Source organism: Ictidomys tridecemlineatus, chromosome 8, assembly GCF_052094955.1.
Source record: "Ictidomys tridecemlineatus isolate mIctTri1 chromosome 8, mIctTri1.hap1, whole genome shotgun sequence".
NCBI classification, from domain to species: domain Eukaryota; kingdom Metazoa; phylum Chordata; class Mammalia; order Rodentia; family Sciuridae; genus Ictidomys; species Ictidomys tridecemlineatus.
The window spans coordinates 109,711,767-109,727,573 of record NC_135484.1 but is presented as its reverse complement, the minus strand read 5'-3'; the positions used below and the strand labels follow the sequence as shown (position 1 = coordinate 109,727,573).

At 57.7% G+C, this 15,807-nt stretch overlaps 1 protein-coding gene across 4 annotated transcripts; it reads left to right on the top strand.

Annotated features, from left to right (window-relative positions):
* The first annotated feature begins 766 nt into the window (after positions 1-766).
* Mdfi (MyoD family inhibitor) lies at positions 767-15,582 on the top strand. 4 transcript variants are annotated; one of them, XM_078020038.1, is made up of 5 exons: positions 768-921; positions 2,434-2,520; positions 9,567-9,749; positions 12,302-12,526; positions 14,754-15,582. In XM_078020038.1, the coding sequence occupies exons 2-5, from the start codon at positions 2,445-2,447 to the stop codon at positions 15,008-15,010; spliced, it is 741 nt and encodes a 246-aa protein (XP_077876164.1). In that variant the 5' UTR covers positions 768-921; positions 2,434-2,444; the 3' UTR covers positions 15,011-15,582. The 4 variants fall into 4 exon arrangements, with proteins under 4 accessions (XP_077876165.1, XP_077876164.1, XP_040138554.2 ...); XM_040282619.2 differs by lacking the exon at positions 768-921 and adding an exon at positions 2,107-2,303; XM_078020039.1 differs by lacking the exon at positions 9,567-9,749 and having other exon boundaries at positions 767-921.
* The last annotated feature ends 225 nt before the right edge of the window (positions 15,583-15,807 follow it).

Here is a 15,807-nt window from a genome sequence, read left to right as displayed (position 1 = left end):
AGGAGAGTAGCTCACTTACATTGCCCTAATCCTGGCCCTGGGTGACATGAAGACTGGGTTACCAAGTAAGGGCACCTTGATCATCCCTCTTGAGGTTTTTCGAGAAAGGAACTTACCCAGAGAAACAAGGTGAGTGGGGAGACGCTGGGATTTGAACTCTAGTTCCATGTCAAAGCCCTATGCCAAGTTCCATGCTCTGTGCTGTCCTGAAATGCTGATTTTCATGAGTGTTCATTAAAAAAAAAAAAAAGACTTTTATTCACACACAAAAGTTCATGTAACTTTAAAACTCAGCTTGCTGAATCCTTACACACTGAGCACACCTGTGTAGCCAGCAGGTGGGATTAAATTGAAAGTGTATTTTACATTTCCAACACAAAAACAGACATTATTACTGGGTCAGATTCAGAGGGCTTTTGAGATCACGCAGGCAACTTCGGAACAATAAGGCTCCAGGTCAGGGCTGACACGGAGTTTAGGGGCCCTGAAATGGGACTTCGAGAAACTAAGGGAGGGAAGGGTAGGATTGAGGTCTGTGGTTGGGGAGAGGGCAGAGCGAGATGGTGGGCCTGTTCTTGGAGGCAGGAGGGGCCCGCCCGGGGGCCCAGGTAAGCCGGTAAGAATGCTGCGGCTGCCAAGCCCTAGCGCGGGCGGGGCCGTGACTCAGCTCGTGCCAGGAAAGGGGAATGCACCTCTCCAGCTCTCCAGCGTCCCGATCCCGAGCCAGGCCAGGTCCCCGCAGAGAGCAGCCAGTCCGGGAGGGCGGGACCCCGCCTCCCCACCCGCCCGCCCCGCCTCCCTCCCGGCCGCAGCACCCGGGCCCATCGCGGGGACGTGGCCGCGGGTGGCGAGAGCGCTGCTGGCGCCGTGGGGGCCGCTTCGGTTCTGGCCCCGACGGCGCCGCGAAGACCTGCGAGCGCCGTAAGTAGCGACTTCAAGGACTGTGGGGAGACCAAACAGAAGCCCCCGAGTCCCTCGCCCGGCTCTCTCAGTCCAGCTCCACCCTTCCAATCCTGGCTGTAAAGCCCGACCCGAGAGGCGGCCTGGCGCCGCCGCCTCCTTCCTAATTGCTCACTGGCCCTTGTGGTTGGAAGCCCTATCGCGGCTCCCAGGCAGCCCATCCAGTGTGGCTGAGACTCTGTCACCCCAGTGGGCTGTCCTACCTGAGGATCATCCCATGGGCCCACCCAGCCCCACCTGGCAGGCCACAAGCCCGGGATCTCAGGGATCTGGTCCCGGGGTCACCACGAGAGTCCCTGCACCTTCTCCGACTTGACTGACGGCGGCTCCTTCCAACCACCAGGGCTTACAATTCCAGATGTGCTCACGGCTGGCCCTGCTAGAAGGGGCTCCCTCCTTTCTGCACGTACCTTCGTCTTAGAAGGCCTGGAATTTCAGCCTGGACCCCAAAGAAAGGCTGAATTCCGAGAACCTCCTTTTTGCTGCCAAAGTCGGTTTTCTGACACGAATTCCCACGCCCAGCTGCTAGGGGTGGGGGATAAGCGATGCCAACTCAAAGCTGCTGTAGGACAGGGGAGGTGGGGTAGTCACTAGCCGGATTTCCCGGAGGGGGAACTTCTAGCGAGTTGAGTTTGTGGTCCCTGAGCCCCAGACCCAAAGCACCCAGCTTTGGACCCAGAGCTGAGACCGAAGCGAGCGGCCAAAGGGTACCCGAGGAACTGATCATTCCCATCTTTGGGACGATAAAATTTGGGGACTGAAATTATTCAAACAATTGGCCCGAGGTGGGGTGTTTCTCTTTTCTTTCTTTCTCTCTCCTGATTTTGCGCAAACTTTTACAGAATTTGGGACCAAAGGAAAACGCAGCCCCTTGTGCAGCCAACAGGGCCCTGGGCCTCGGGAGGCGGAGATTTGGGGAGACTGGGGCCCGGCTCTGAGTGCAGGGAGGAAACGAGCTGAGTCGGCTTCCTGTGGGGGCTCGGGCCTCGGACTCCCCGCGGACAGACGTGTCCGGCCGGGCAGCGCCGAACTCCGTGCGGGGGAGGGACCTGGTGTGGGGAGGTGCGGCTGCGAAGGCGAGGAGGGGGCGGGGACAGGGTGGGCCAGGGAAGAGGGGAGGGGAAGAAGAGAACGGGGAGGAGCGAGGGGGCTGGAGCCAGAGAAGAAAGAAGGAAGGGGGCGAACGGCGCGAGCTGGCGCGGAAATGAGAGAAAGCAGAGAGTGAGAGGGGAGGGGGCGCCGGGGGAGACCGTGGAGCCGAGTGGCCCCTAACCCGGCGCCCGCTGCAGGCGCGCATGGCGGGCGGGGCGCGCTGATCCCTGCTGGGCAAGAGTAGCGCACAAGTGAGTCGGTGGCCGAGCGGATTGGCGCGGAGGCGCGCGTCGGAGCTGATCATCCGTGCTTGTCCCCCATTCCCCCGCACAATCGGGAAAAGGTCGGTCGACCCTATCTGCTGAGCCCTGTTTTCCTCAGGTCCCGGGCCAATGTCCCAGGTGAGCGGCCAGCACACCTCTCGCTGCGACGCGCCCCATGGAGCCCCTAGCGCAGCTCCGGACCCAGGTAGGACCTGAAATGTTGAGCGAAGCTGGACAGGAACTGGGCGGGCTGGTGGGGAGCAGTTATTGGGGCGCAGTTCTCTTCCGCCTCCCCAAGACCCCGGGAGACGGTTCTGGGGGGTTTGGGTGGGGGTAGGGCGAGAAGTCTGGGTAGTGGGGACCTGGTCCAAGGACGGTAGAGGGCTGGGGCGTAGAGGCAGGGCCCCTAACAGAGGCGGCGGCTGCGCCAAGTTGGCTCTAACTCTCGCGGCCCCACCACCAGACACAGACACACACACCGTGGTGTCTGTCCGTCCGTCTGGGATTTGTGGCCCGACCGTTTCTGCCCAGTGTGTAAATATTTATGGGGGCCTTGGGCGGGCGCGCGGCGGGGTGGTGTCTGAGTTCTTCTCTCCTTCCCTTCCCCCAGCCCAACCAGCGCCGAGCGCTTCCCGAAAACTTTTGTCTGCCACGAGCGGCTGCAGGACCGGGCCCCTCCCCTCCTTGCCATCTCCTCTCTCGCTTTCCTTACCTCCCCACTGGCCAGTCCCCACCGCCTCTACCCTGCAGGCACACACACACACACACACACACACACACACACACACACACACACAGTGTCAGCAACCTCGTGAAATGCCCCTCCCCCTAGGGAGTCCAACCTACCCATCCCATTCCCTTCAGAGCCTCCTAACGCAGGAAGGGTTTGCGACTCCCTGAGGGGGTCTGGGCTAGGGGTCCTGCAGACGGTGGCTCCCATTTCCTTCCCTTTCCTGTACAGATGTGTCCCTGAGGCTCGCATTGGAAGTCAGGGTCGCGAAGAAGCCAGGAACTTATGGATTTCAGGGACAGGGTGTGGGGTGCAGAAGTATAGCGCGGATTTCATGACTTGAGCCCCTCCTCTGTTAGTCTGATGCTCTGCCTTCCCCCTACCCAGCCTTTCTTTTCCTCTTTGACTCTGAATAATGAGGGTCTGCTCCTGCCTCCAGCCCTAACTTCCTGTGGTGATCTTCTGTGATCTCAGCCTCCATATCTACCCTCAGGGGCTTGTCTGCCTGTTTGGAAAGTGAATCTCAGTTTACTGCCTGGTGTGGACCCCCACAGCTGGGGAGATGGGGATCTCCTAAACCAGAGTGAGGACACTTGGGAAATGACTGGCCAGCATCTAGCAGCACATAGATGAGACCACTGTGTCTGCCACCCTTTTTCACTAACCCTGAGTTCCTGCTCTTTCTATGAGGCCCCTGGATCAGGAACGTTGACTTCTGGGGAATAAACCAGGTCAAGAACTGGGCTCTTGCTGGGTGGGGTGGCTCATGCCTATTCCCAGCCACTTGAGAGTCTAGGGCAGAAGGATCACAAATTCAAGGCCAGCCTCAGCAACTTAGTGAGACCCTGTATCAAAATTAAAAGGGTTGGGGATGTAACTCAGTGGTAAAGTACCCCTGGGTTCAATTTCCACTAAATTTCTCTCTCCTCTCTCTCTCTCTCTCTCTCTCTCTCTCTCTCTCTCTCTCTCTCTCTGTTTCTCTCTCTCTCATTCACACACACACACACACACATACAGAGAGAGAGAGAGAAGAACTGGGCTTCCTCAACCTGGAGGAAGAACTGGGGGCAGAGGCCGGGAAGTCTTTGTGCCTGGAGCCTTCTCTGTCCCTCTCAGCCTCTGGCTCCCTTCTCTTCCTCAGCCTCCTGCCTCCTCCCATCCCCTGCTTCTTCCTCCCCTGTCCATTCTCTGCTTGTCTCCTCTACTTCCCCCTCCAAGACCCCCTTCCTCATCCCACCTGACCTGAGCTCAGCAGCTGAAGTGGGGGCTGTGTGCTCAAGACAGGACCCCGGTCCAGGGTGGGAAACTGGAAGGGTTAAACTCTGGGCTGTAATTTGAGGCCCCCCCAGTGCCCCAGGAAGCCCCCTTCCCAGCCTCGACTGAGCCAGACAATGTGGCTTTCATAACAAGAGGCCTTGCTGGGCTGCTGCCTTGGGAGAATGAGCTTGCTGCCCAGGAAGCCCAAACCACAGGACACCCAGCCAAAACCCCACCGCACCGTGCCTGGATCTGAGACCAGGACCCGCTAAGCTCCCTGCCCTTGCCCCTGCTCCCCATGCACCCACAGAACAGCAAGGCCATAGCACTACCCCTAGGGGCCCTACCGGCGGCACAGCCAGGGAACAAGTTGGCCCCGTTCTTCAGCCGCCCAAGATGCAGACAGGGCACAAGGGACACGCAGGGCAGCTCTGGTTGGGGCAGGTGGCCAAGCCCTCACACCCTTGGCTCCCCCAGTGGCCTCCTCCCCACCCATCCTTGACAGTCTCCGGAGCCTGGCTCCCTAACTCACAAGCAGATTTCTGCCCGGCACTGGGGCGTCACATTCCTGTACATGCTTCTAAATTGAATTTCCTGGGGAATTGGAGCCTTTGGACCTAAAATAAAACCAACCAGACCCAGCCTAACTGGCAGCTCAGGCCCTCTCCAGTCTCAGCTGGGTGAGCCGAGACTATGACTAGGGCATTCACATTTACCATGTGCACATCAATGGAGTCCATCTTCTCCAGACTTCTTGGGGTTCAAGGACTGATGCCTCCCCAAATCCTCAGTGCTGTGTCTTTCTCTCTCCTTCCCCTGAGTTGGGGCATCCTGAATTTCAGATCAGGCATGTGCGGAGGATGTCAGGCGAAGGAGTAGACACCACCCCAAGGGAGGGAGGCAGGGAAGGCTCAGTGTCTATAAGACTAACAAGTTATAATTCACAAGAGGGGCCACAGGTGCCAACTTCTTACCAACCAGACCATTTGGAGGAGGGACTCCTGGCTCAGGGGTGAGAGAGGCTGTCTGGAGGAAGAGATGGAGCTCCAACGGGGGCAGGAAGGCTGGCCTAGATTTGGAGAGTATCTGGAGGAACAATATAAACACAGCTGGATTGGTCACAAGGCCAGGGGATGGCCCAAGGCCATGGACAGGTCAGTCTGCTTGGAACACGGGACCCTTGAACATTGATTCCACTGAAGATATCAATTGAAGTCTTGAGTGGTAGACCAAGGAGAGACTGCAGCATGGAGTTCCAGATCAGAAGAGGTCCTAGTCTTCTCTCTCCAGATATGGTCAGAGCTCCAAGGAAGAAGCCCAGATCTACTATCCACAAAGACAATGGAGGGGTCTGGACTTGAGGGACCAGGTGTAGAAGCTCTGGAACATGGGCTGCTCCCCACACCAGTCCCCCTGGGTACTGTTCAGATTTGAAGTGAGTCCATCCCAACTGGAAGAGGTCCCCCTATTCCTTCTTGGCCCAGGACCACCCCCTCGACGTGGGGGACAGCAGGCAGAGGGAGCCCCTCAGCCTTCCTCTTGGGTTTATGGATTTAAACATAGCACTTCCCCCTGCTTTGGGGGTTGGCTGTCTTTTACAGAACTCAGGGCATTGCCCAAGGCATCCCATGTTGGGGGTGGCAGTTGCCTTTCTTTGTTCCCCATTGTGGATAGAGACTCCTGAGAGGAGGGGTGCAGGGTTGGGGACTTCTGCTCAAAGATGCCAGTTGCATGTTTGAGCCCCCTGTGCAAGTTGGAAAACGATGGCCCTGTAGGCAGGTGGAGCAGGAACACAGGTCGGGGAGCAGATCGCACGTTCTAGGAGGATGGGGCTGCAACCAGGGACCTCGGCACCCTCCACGCACCCCTTTGGCAGGTGTCTTCCTGCAAGTCCACACACTGGCTCCTCTTGGCCTCTGCTGGCCACGCCTTCCCTCCATCCACTCCGCACTCACACCCTGCAGGACAGAGCCATCTCCCCTCTGTGACTAGACAGGGTTGCCTCATGGTCACAAAAGGAAAACGGGTCTCTTTGGCCTCTTGATGTGCGAACCACGACTCCACCTGTGGTCTGGCTTTTCTCCTCTGCCTGCTCCAAGCAAGCACAGTGTCTGGACCCTCGGGGACAGAGTCCTCTTTGCAGACTGGGCCTTCTTGCAGCTTCTTCTTCTTTCTTTTGGTCTGTTGCTGGACATGTAGTTTAATCCCCTCTTCCTCTCTTCATGTGCTGAAGGGAGTTCAGTCCTTGTCACCTTCCTGGCTCCAGGTCTGTCTCTCTGTGTGACCAGGTCAAGACCACTGGATGTGACTGTCTTCTCTACCTCATTTGCCCTCCCAGGTTTAAGGACCTCGCCAGCATGGAGTGGGGCAGGCTTCCTGCAGGACTGGCCACCAGAGACCTTGGTCAGGGTTCTTGATAATTTCCTGTTCCCACCAGATTCAAAGTCCCCAGTCTTATGGGTGCTGATAGGAAGAGTAGGGGGAGCTGGGCACTTTGGGTAAAGTGAGGAAGATGGACCTGGGGGCTCCAGTCTCCTTGAACTCTCTCTGTTCTTCCTCCCCAACTCTGAGGGCCAATAACAGTATCACCCCCTATGTGCCCTGGTGACCTCAGGAGAAAACCTGGGAATTGACACAGGCCTGCTGTCCCCAGCTGTCATTCTAGGCTTACCAGTCACACACACATCTCTCTCTCTCTCTCTCTCTCTCTCTCTCTCATTCCTGCTGTGGCTGTTCCTTCTGGGATCTGGGTTCCTGCTTCTTTTCTCCAAATCCCCCTTCTATACCAACGATTGTTTTGAGACTTGGCTTCTAGGAAACCCCCTGGGCACACACACCTGGACTAGGTGCCCATTTTTTTGTGCTTCTTCAGTTCTAATCAATGCCCTTACTGCAACTCTTGCCCCTCAGTGTTTGTGACAGACCTGCCCCAGCCTGATAGAGTCTCTTGTGGCTGTGACCTGGTACTTCTCATTCTGGGACACCTAGTGCTTGATATTGCTAGACATCTTGTGGATGCTTAATAAATGTTAAACCAAACAGCATGGCAGGAAGGGAGGGAGGGGAGAAGGGAGGAAGGGCGGAAAAAAGAGGGAGAATAGGAGGGAAGGAAAGAAGGCGGCGGCCAGGGAGGAGGTGGTGGAGGTATTTTTGAACCACCCTGCATGATGGGGTGCTGCTGTGCATTTCATTTGTTCTTTGCACCCTTTCTGTGCAAGGTAATTTAAATTCCGATAACTTGTCCAAACTGGTAACTGGTTTAAAAGCAGGACTTGGACTTTCTAGCTCCTTGTTCAAGTCTTTCCATGCACCACGTGGGAGACCAGTTCAGGGCATGGGACCATGGCACGATTCTCTTGGGGCCAGGATTTGGAGCTGGGCAGGGCCCTCCTTTCCTGAAAATTAGGACCCAAGTCTAGGTTTCCCTCTTCATGGAGGCTGGGTCCTGGTCCTCCAGAATGGTGTCTCTGCGGGTATAGACCAGGCTTACAGGTATAGACCAGGCTCGTGGCTAGAGGAGGATCCATCTAGCACACAGTATTTTTTCCCCTGAACTCGCATCCCTGCTTGCCTGTTCCCTCTTGTCCCAGCCCTGTAATCTTCCAAAAGCCATTTGGCTACAGGATAGTTAATCCAGATGGCAAGGGGCGCTCTCAACAGGCCCAAGGAGCAGATGAGGCTGGAGAGAATCTAACCTTGCCCCCCTGGAGCTCCAGGAAGGCCCTCAATACATAACTGTGCAGCTCTCAGAAGTTGCAGGAGCCAGGCCCTTCCCTCCTACCTTCCCCAGCTCCAGGCAGGGCCTGTGGTTTGCCCTGGGCAGGCACAAGCATGCCCACTTGGGCCTGCTGTCCTTTGTGCTACCCACATGGGACTCTGGAACTTTGGTCCCCCTGGCCAAGAGGGACCACAGTCTTTGGAACAAGGATTCCTCAGGGGTCCCTGAGGCTCAAGGCCTAGGGAGGAAGGTTGGCCATTGGATTGTCCCCCCAGCCTCCCTCCAGCTCCCATCCCCCATGTTGGCATGCCCCAACCTTAATTGATCCTTCTAGTTTGTCTCCTTTCTCTGTTCTCCTCTTCTCTCCTCTTTCTCTCTCTCATTTGGAGATAGCTCAGAGAAAGACACCCATGTCAACCCCTCTGTTTTCTGTGACTGATTTCATCTCAATCCGCGAGGCCATTCTTCTCTGTATCTCTGTCTGGGCATCTTGTGGCGTCTTCGAGGGCGTGTGTGGAAGGGTGTGTCTTGCACTCGGTGCTTCGCTGCTGGTTCCCTTCATCTTCCTCTGCCCACTCTCTTGGCTGTGGCTCCCCCAAGCCCTTTTGATCTCTGCATTTCTCCAAGTCTCTTGTTTCTATGTCTCCTCTTTCTTCCCACCTGGGGTATGTGTGAGTGCAGAGGTAGGCGGGAGGCCCTGTCCTCGCTGCAGCCTGGGTCCTGCTCCATGACTTTGCTTCTCAGGCCTCCCCAGCAGTGGCTGAGGCACTGGGAGCTCAGACTGCTCTCTGCCTCCCTCCCCCTTCTCTCCCCTTCTCCCCCTAGGCCCCGGGGACCCTGGTCCTGCCAGCTGGGGGGTTGTGGGTTTGAAGGTGGCTCCATTTCTGCATTCCAGCCACCCTGCCCAGAGCCACTATAATTACTTGTGGCTGCGGTTCACCTCTTCCCCAGCGCTCCTGGGCCGCGTCCTTGACTCTCTTCCTGCCTGCTGCCCCTCCCTGCTCCTCACCCCCCCAGGTTCCTCTCACTCCTCCTGCACCGCCATCTGCCTCTCTCTGACCCAGTTTCTCTTGACCCAGTGTCAGGGTCTCTCTTCCTTCAGCTCGGCCCCTGCCCCTGTCTTTATCTTTCTGTCACTGACTTTCATGCTGTTGACATTTCCTGGGGTCTCCAGGGCTCTGGCCTTCTGTGCCAGTCTCTCGCCTTCGATGCTCACTTGCTTCCACCTCTCTCTGTCCCTTCTTGCTCTCTCCCGGCCACCCTCTTTGCCTGTCCCTGTCTGCCCATGGGTGGCTGACTGTTCCCTCCTGCACTGTTCCTGCCCCTCCCTCCCTCCCTTTATACCTCGATCCCTGGCCCCTCCTCCTGATGCCACACACACGTGGACATAGCGCACACACCTGGGCACACACCCTTGCTCACTCACGGGTTGGTAAACTGGGACCAAGATGTGGACTTCCTGTGCATGCGGGGGCCATGAGCTAGGCCTCAGGCTGGGCAGACAGGAACCAGGGACTTGTACCTCAGTCATCTGCTTTTTTCCTAGCCCAGACCCTGTCCCTCCTACCCGGGCTGGAGGTAGTAGCAGGACCTGCTCATCCTGCGGAGGCAGCGTCAGAGGAGGGCTCCCTGGAGGAGGAGGCACCCCCCATGCCCCAAGGCAGTAGCCCTGGGGCTGCCCAGGTCCTGAACAGCACTGACCTCGAAGTACCCACAGAAGCTGTGACGTGTGAGTCCTAGGGGGCCATTGGGGGGGAGCTGGAGCAGGATGCAGCCCCACCCTTCAGGGGATCCAGGGCCAAAAGGAAGGAGAGACGCACCCCACTGCTCTGGAGAGAAAGGGACTCATTCAGCTCCATTCCCAGGCCTGGCTCAAGGTCTCTATGGACATCCTGGGAGGGAGAGAACTCTTCCCCTCACCTTCAAGAGCAGGGGAAGGGGCTGTGGGGATCATTTTATAATCACTAAAGCAAATGCCCAACATCCATTTTTACTTTCCAACTGTCCTCCCTGGAATGAGCTCATGCGCTCTCCCCATCAACCTGTATCCAGGCAGGAGGACAGCTGTTGCCAAGCCCATTTTACAGATGAGGAAAGTGAGGCACAGAGAAGCTGCTCACCCTGGTCATGAGCTGGGGGACTGAGGTTGTCTGGCCTGTGCTCTTTGCTGTGCTGCCCGCCCGGCTGGCATAGCCGAGGCAGGAGCTGCCTCCAGCCAGGGCATCTGGGGCTAAGCTGGACTCCCTGGAAGGCAGGTCGCTAAGTCCTGCTACCACAGCGCCCTCAGCCTCTTCCAGACACACCCACTGGCAGGACTGAGAGAAGGAGGTCAGGGCTGAGGCCACAGAGGAGGGGGCCTGGGTGGGAGTGGGACAGACACTCCTGTGTCTGTGGCCCCAGTATTTGCTCTGTGACTCAGCCCCCACTCCCGCCCCCATGGCCACCCCCCAGCTGAGGCCACAGGCAGGCTCTGTCTGCCCACACCTCCCAGAGCCCTCGGCTCACCACTCTCCCGCCCTCTGGCCACTGTGCCCATGTTTAGGCAGCAGGGCAAGGGGCACCGAAGCTGGCCAAGGACTCATCCCAGCCACCCTCTGTGAGGCCAGGATGATTCAGACCCAGCCACTTCCCATGGCCTTGAGCTGTTTACCCAGATGCCCGCTCCTGCCCCACGGTTGGCCAGAGGCTCCTGGCCTGGAACCTCTGCGGAGCCCGCCTCCTGCCTTCCCCCCCTGCTCCCCACTCCTTAGCTGTGGGAACTTTGGTGAGTTTTACCATTTCTGGCCTCACTTTTCCCATCTGTGAAAGGGGGCCAATGACAGATTTCGCCTAATGGTTAAAGCAGGTCACCATGAGGTGAAGCCCTTTGTAGTGGACCTCATACACAATAACTTAAGAGTAGTTATTGTGTGACCCTAGCAGCTTGTTCCCCAACCCCTTGTCTCCCATCCTCTGCCCACTCCTTGCCCTCTAAGCCCCAGCCCCTAATCTCCAGGCTGACCCCACATCAGAGACTTACTAGCTGTGTGACCTTAAGCAACTTACCGTACCTCTCTGGGATTCAGTTTCCTCATCAATAAAAATCTATAGAAAAGATTTCAGCGAGAGAATATTCAGCAAGTGCTTAGAGGAGTGGTTGGCATGCAGCAAGTGCTCAGTCAGTGCTCAGTGTTGTGACCTCCAGTGTTAGGAGAAGGCCCAGCCTCTTTAGTCAAGGGGATCACTGAGGTCACATTCCCTTGGCATCTGGGGTCCTCATACATCTCCCTTCCGTACAGCTCAACCACTCAGGAGAGCATGGAGGGAGCTGGGGATTCAGACCCATCTCCGAGGGACTGAAGTGTCCCACATTTGCAGAGAGCCCTGCTGGGGGTCCCAGAGCTCTCCTGACCCCTTTCAGTGCCCTCCCCACGACACACACACACACACACCCCTCTATTCACCCCCAATGGAGCCCTCCAGTTGAGGATCCCCTGAGAGAGGCCCAGGAAGGACTGGGGACGTGGCAGAGTCTCGGGGGTCAGCTTCCTTGCACCCCATTGATAAAGCTCAAGTTTGGCCTTCGAGGGGGCATGGGGTCCTGGCCTTGGGGGTTTCCCTGTCAGTTTCCTCTTCCCTTCTCCCACCCAGACCCCAAGAACCCCCTCCCCAAATTCTCCCAGCTGCCCACAGAGGCAGGGCCGGGCAGGGTGTCAGGGTCTGAGGCTTGAGCCGGAGAGCTCAGGAGGACTGAGCAGCAGATAGAGGGGCTGCTGTGAGGAGCCCCTGGATTCCAGGCCGGGCGTTCATCTCCAAACAGATGTTTCCAATAAATCACCCAGCGCACCAAGGGCAAAAACAGCTGGGGGCTTGGCAGAGGCCAAGGTGAAGGTTAACTGCTTCGCTGCTGTCCCCCCCACCCCCCACCCACTACCACCACTCTAGACAAAATCCCAGGGCTCCAAGAGCAAGAGGGTGGATTTCATGTGGCCAAGAAGCTGGGGTCCAGGCTCTGAGCCCCGCCCCTGGCCTTGCACCCCTGTCTTTCTGGAATAGGCCCAGGACTAGGAAGGAGTGGGGACCTGGGCTTCAGTCTGCTGCTGTTTCATGGTGTGGCTCTGGGCTGGTCAGCTGTGCTCTCTGGCCCTCCTCAGTTTGTTCATCTTCAGAAGATAAGTCTGACCAAGTCCCCTGGGGTCTGTCTGAGAATGAGGCAGTCAGGATTAGAGCAGAGCTCGGTGTGGGAGGGGAGCTGGGTGGCCCCCACCTCTTGCTCATCATCCTTTTTTCTCATCTCTCCAGGCCAGCCTCAGGGGAACCCCTTGGGCTGCACCCCTTTATTATCGAATGGCTCCGGCCACCCCTCAGAGCTGGGCTACGCCAGGCGTGCTGGGAATGGTGCCCTAGGTGGCCCCAAGGCCCACCGGAAGTTGCAGACACACCCATCTCTGGCCAGCCAGGGCAGCAAGAGGAGCAAGGGCAGCACCAAATCATCCACCTCCCAGATCCCCCTCCAGGCGCAGGAAGGTGAGTGCCCCATCCCACCCCCCAGGAGACCTGCAAACTCCATCCACAGCCAGAGGCCGCATCTTCGCCTGGTGGTTACTGGTCAGAACAGAACCTCCGACCTCCTCCTCCATCTCTGCATAGGGCCCAGGAGTCTGGGCTCCCAGAACTCCTGAAGCCTGCTCCTGACAGTGAACCTTGTGCTGGGTCCCGGGAGGCACCCCTGCATTCTCAAAGCCAATCCCTGCCTCTCCTGCTCTCTAGAATGAGGAATGGAGCCGCCTGGGCTGATCCACTAAGCCCCCTCCTTCCTGGAATCAGAAATTTTCCTCCAGGGGCAGGGTGGAGCTCAGTGGTAAAGCACTTATGCATCGGCCCTGGGTTCAGTCCCTAGCACCACAAAAATAGAAAAGGAAAAGAGATTTTCCCCAAGGAGTGGACCCAGTGAAAAGCATATGATATAATAAAACTTGACTGAAGCGTGGGGCAGGGCTGCAGGGGGTGGTGGGTCAGAGGACCCGGATCCACTACCCCCCTGCTGATCCTGCAGGGCCACCCTGGCCAGCCAGCTCCCCTGCCCCTCCAGGCACCCACTCAACATGGGGGACAACTGCTTATAACTCAGTGGCTGCCTGACCTTCACCTTGCACATGTTGGGGGACCCTGGCCCCTTCATCCGCAAACAGGATTCAACGTGCACATTGGCACATATTTGGAAACCTTCCTGCCCCGTGGAGCAGGCTCTGCCCATAGTCGTATTTAACGTGGCCTGGGCATCTGCTATGTGCTGGGTACCCAGCCCGTGTCCTCACACGAGAGACACAGATGGATCATCTCACACAATGCAACAGATGGAACAATAAAGCCATGCACGGAGGATCATGTTAACAAGTGCACCCACACCGGCCCAGAATGCTGGGGAGGGGGGCCCAGGCAGGCCCTGAAGGAGTCTGAGCAAGTCTTGGAGGCTGAATTGGAGGATCTAGCCAGGGAGTTTGGCACAGAGGTGAGAAGTGGCTAGTGCAGTTAGGCTGAAGAATGAAGTACAAAGGGAGAGGGAGGTTCCGGGCAGGCAGGGGCTCTGGGAGGGTCTGGTCAACCTTCCTTGGACTTAGACTGTATCTGGAGGGCAATAGGGAGCCATTGAGGGTTTTAAACAGGGTGCTGGCTCACTGGATTTGCATTTGAAGGAAACTACCCTACCCAGTTTGGAGATAGCTTCAAGGCCCTGCAGAAGACTCTCCTGCTCCAGACAGGAACTCAGGACAGGGTCAGCTCCTCCATATCAGAGTGAGACTCTCAGGTCTGGGGACCTGGGTCCTCTGCCCACTGGCCTGCTCTCCAAGAGGGCTGCCAGCTCAGCATCCAGCAGCCCACCGAGGGCTATAGCTGCAGGACTCCCAGCTCCACCATTCCAGTGGCCGGGTGCCCTCAGACAGGGTTCTGCCTTTATTGATTGTCACATATTCCTGAGCACTGGCTGTGTGCCAGGAGCTGTTCTAAGGATTTGTCATACACAGTGAGCAGAACACTCCAAGACGCCTGCCTGAGGCGACCATCAGGGTACAGCCATAGTGTGGGGCCTGGGTCCTCTGGGGCAGGCCCAGCAGTGCTGGAGTGCTATGGAACAGGGTGGTAGAAGCGCTCACCAAAAGGTGGCTTTGGGGAAAGAAGGAGATGGCTTTTGCTCCGGATGAGGGAGCCATTTAATTCTTGGGAACAGAAGATGGTCTTTAAAGTCTGTCTCTGAATGGACAGCAGGTTCGGGCAGGGGTGACCAAGGGCAGGAAGTGGAACTCTTGCAATTGCCCAGGAAAGGGGTGAGCAGGGCGGTAGGATTCTGGATGTATTTTGGAAGTGACAGCTTCTTGGTGCCTCGGTTTCCTCATCTGTAGAGTGGGGCTAATAACAGTTGCCACATCATAGAGCTGTTGGAAGCTTAAATTAATTTAATCCCTCGCATAGCACAGTGCCCAGGACATGTTAGCACTCTCTCTGGATGTCACTAAATAAACCAAGAGGGATTGGACGCAGGGATTCCCACTCCAGGCTGCCTGGGCTCCTGCCCCCACTCTTGAGGTGCTCAGTGTGCTATGCCCTAGGTCATTGCTTAGGAAGAAACCGGCCTCCTCACAGTCACCCCTTCCCAGAGCTGTGGGGACTGACAGCAGGAGCCCTGCTGTGGCCGCTGCTGCTGGCTGTCCCTCGCCCCTGGCCGTTGACACCCGCTCCCTCCACCTCCCCGCAGACTGCTGTGTCCACTGCGTCCTGTCCTGCCTGTTCTGTGAGTTCCTGACGCTGTGCAACATCGTCCTGGACTGCGCCACCTGCGGCTCCTGCAGCTCCGAGGACTCGTGCCTCTGCTGCTGCTGCTGTGGCTCTGGCGAGTGCGCAGACTGCGACCTGCCCTGCGACCTGGACTGCGGCATCCTGGACGCCTGCTGTGAGTCAGCCGACTGCCTGGAGATCTGCATGGAGTGCTGCGGGCTCTGCTTCTCCTCCTGACCCGCCCCAGCCCCAGGGCTGCCCCACGAAGCTTGATAACCCTCCGCTCCCAGCCTCCGGGGGCCCTCCCAGAGCACCAGCCCCAAGAGCAGACCTGGTGGGTGCTCTGTGGGGACACCTCAGCCAGGGAGCTGGGCCCAAGACAGACAATCCTGCCCTCCCAGCTGGTGACCAGGGACCCCAGCGCCAAGGATCTGGTGGGATGGGACAAAGGTGGGGGCCACTCTGGGACCAGTCACCAGGGCTGCGGAACACTGTGAAAGTTAGAGGAGGGGGCGGTGGAGGGGGGGCTTGTGCTTCTCTACCTCTCTCACCTGGTGCCCACCTCCCCTGCCCCCCTCAAGGCCTCGAGGACAGAAAAATGTGAAAAGAGACACCTGCCCCGCCCCAGCCAAGCCCCTCCCCAGAGTCCTTTCCTGGGCTTTGTGGGGGCCTAGCCTATGCAGTGACCCAAGAAGCCAGGCCTGGGCCCAGGACCTGACGGGAGGGGGAACAGTACAGAAAAGACTGGAAGGGGTGGGGGAGGGTCTGTTTGGTTTATGGCTGTAAATACAGATATCTGTTCGTCTCTGCTCTGTTCGGGCTTGTGACTGATTTCCAAGGACCATAATGCTCCAAAGCAAACGCTCCCTTTAACCCCCTAACAAGCACCCCATTGGGTAACCCTTTCCTGCCCCCCCACCCATTCATGCTACCCCCAGGGAGGGAGGGAGGGGGTGCCCACTTTTCACCCTATTCCCTCTTCCCACCAAAGGGCGGGGGAAGTCCAGACAGGGAAGAGTTAACTTTGGCACAGG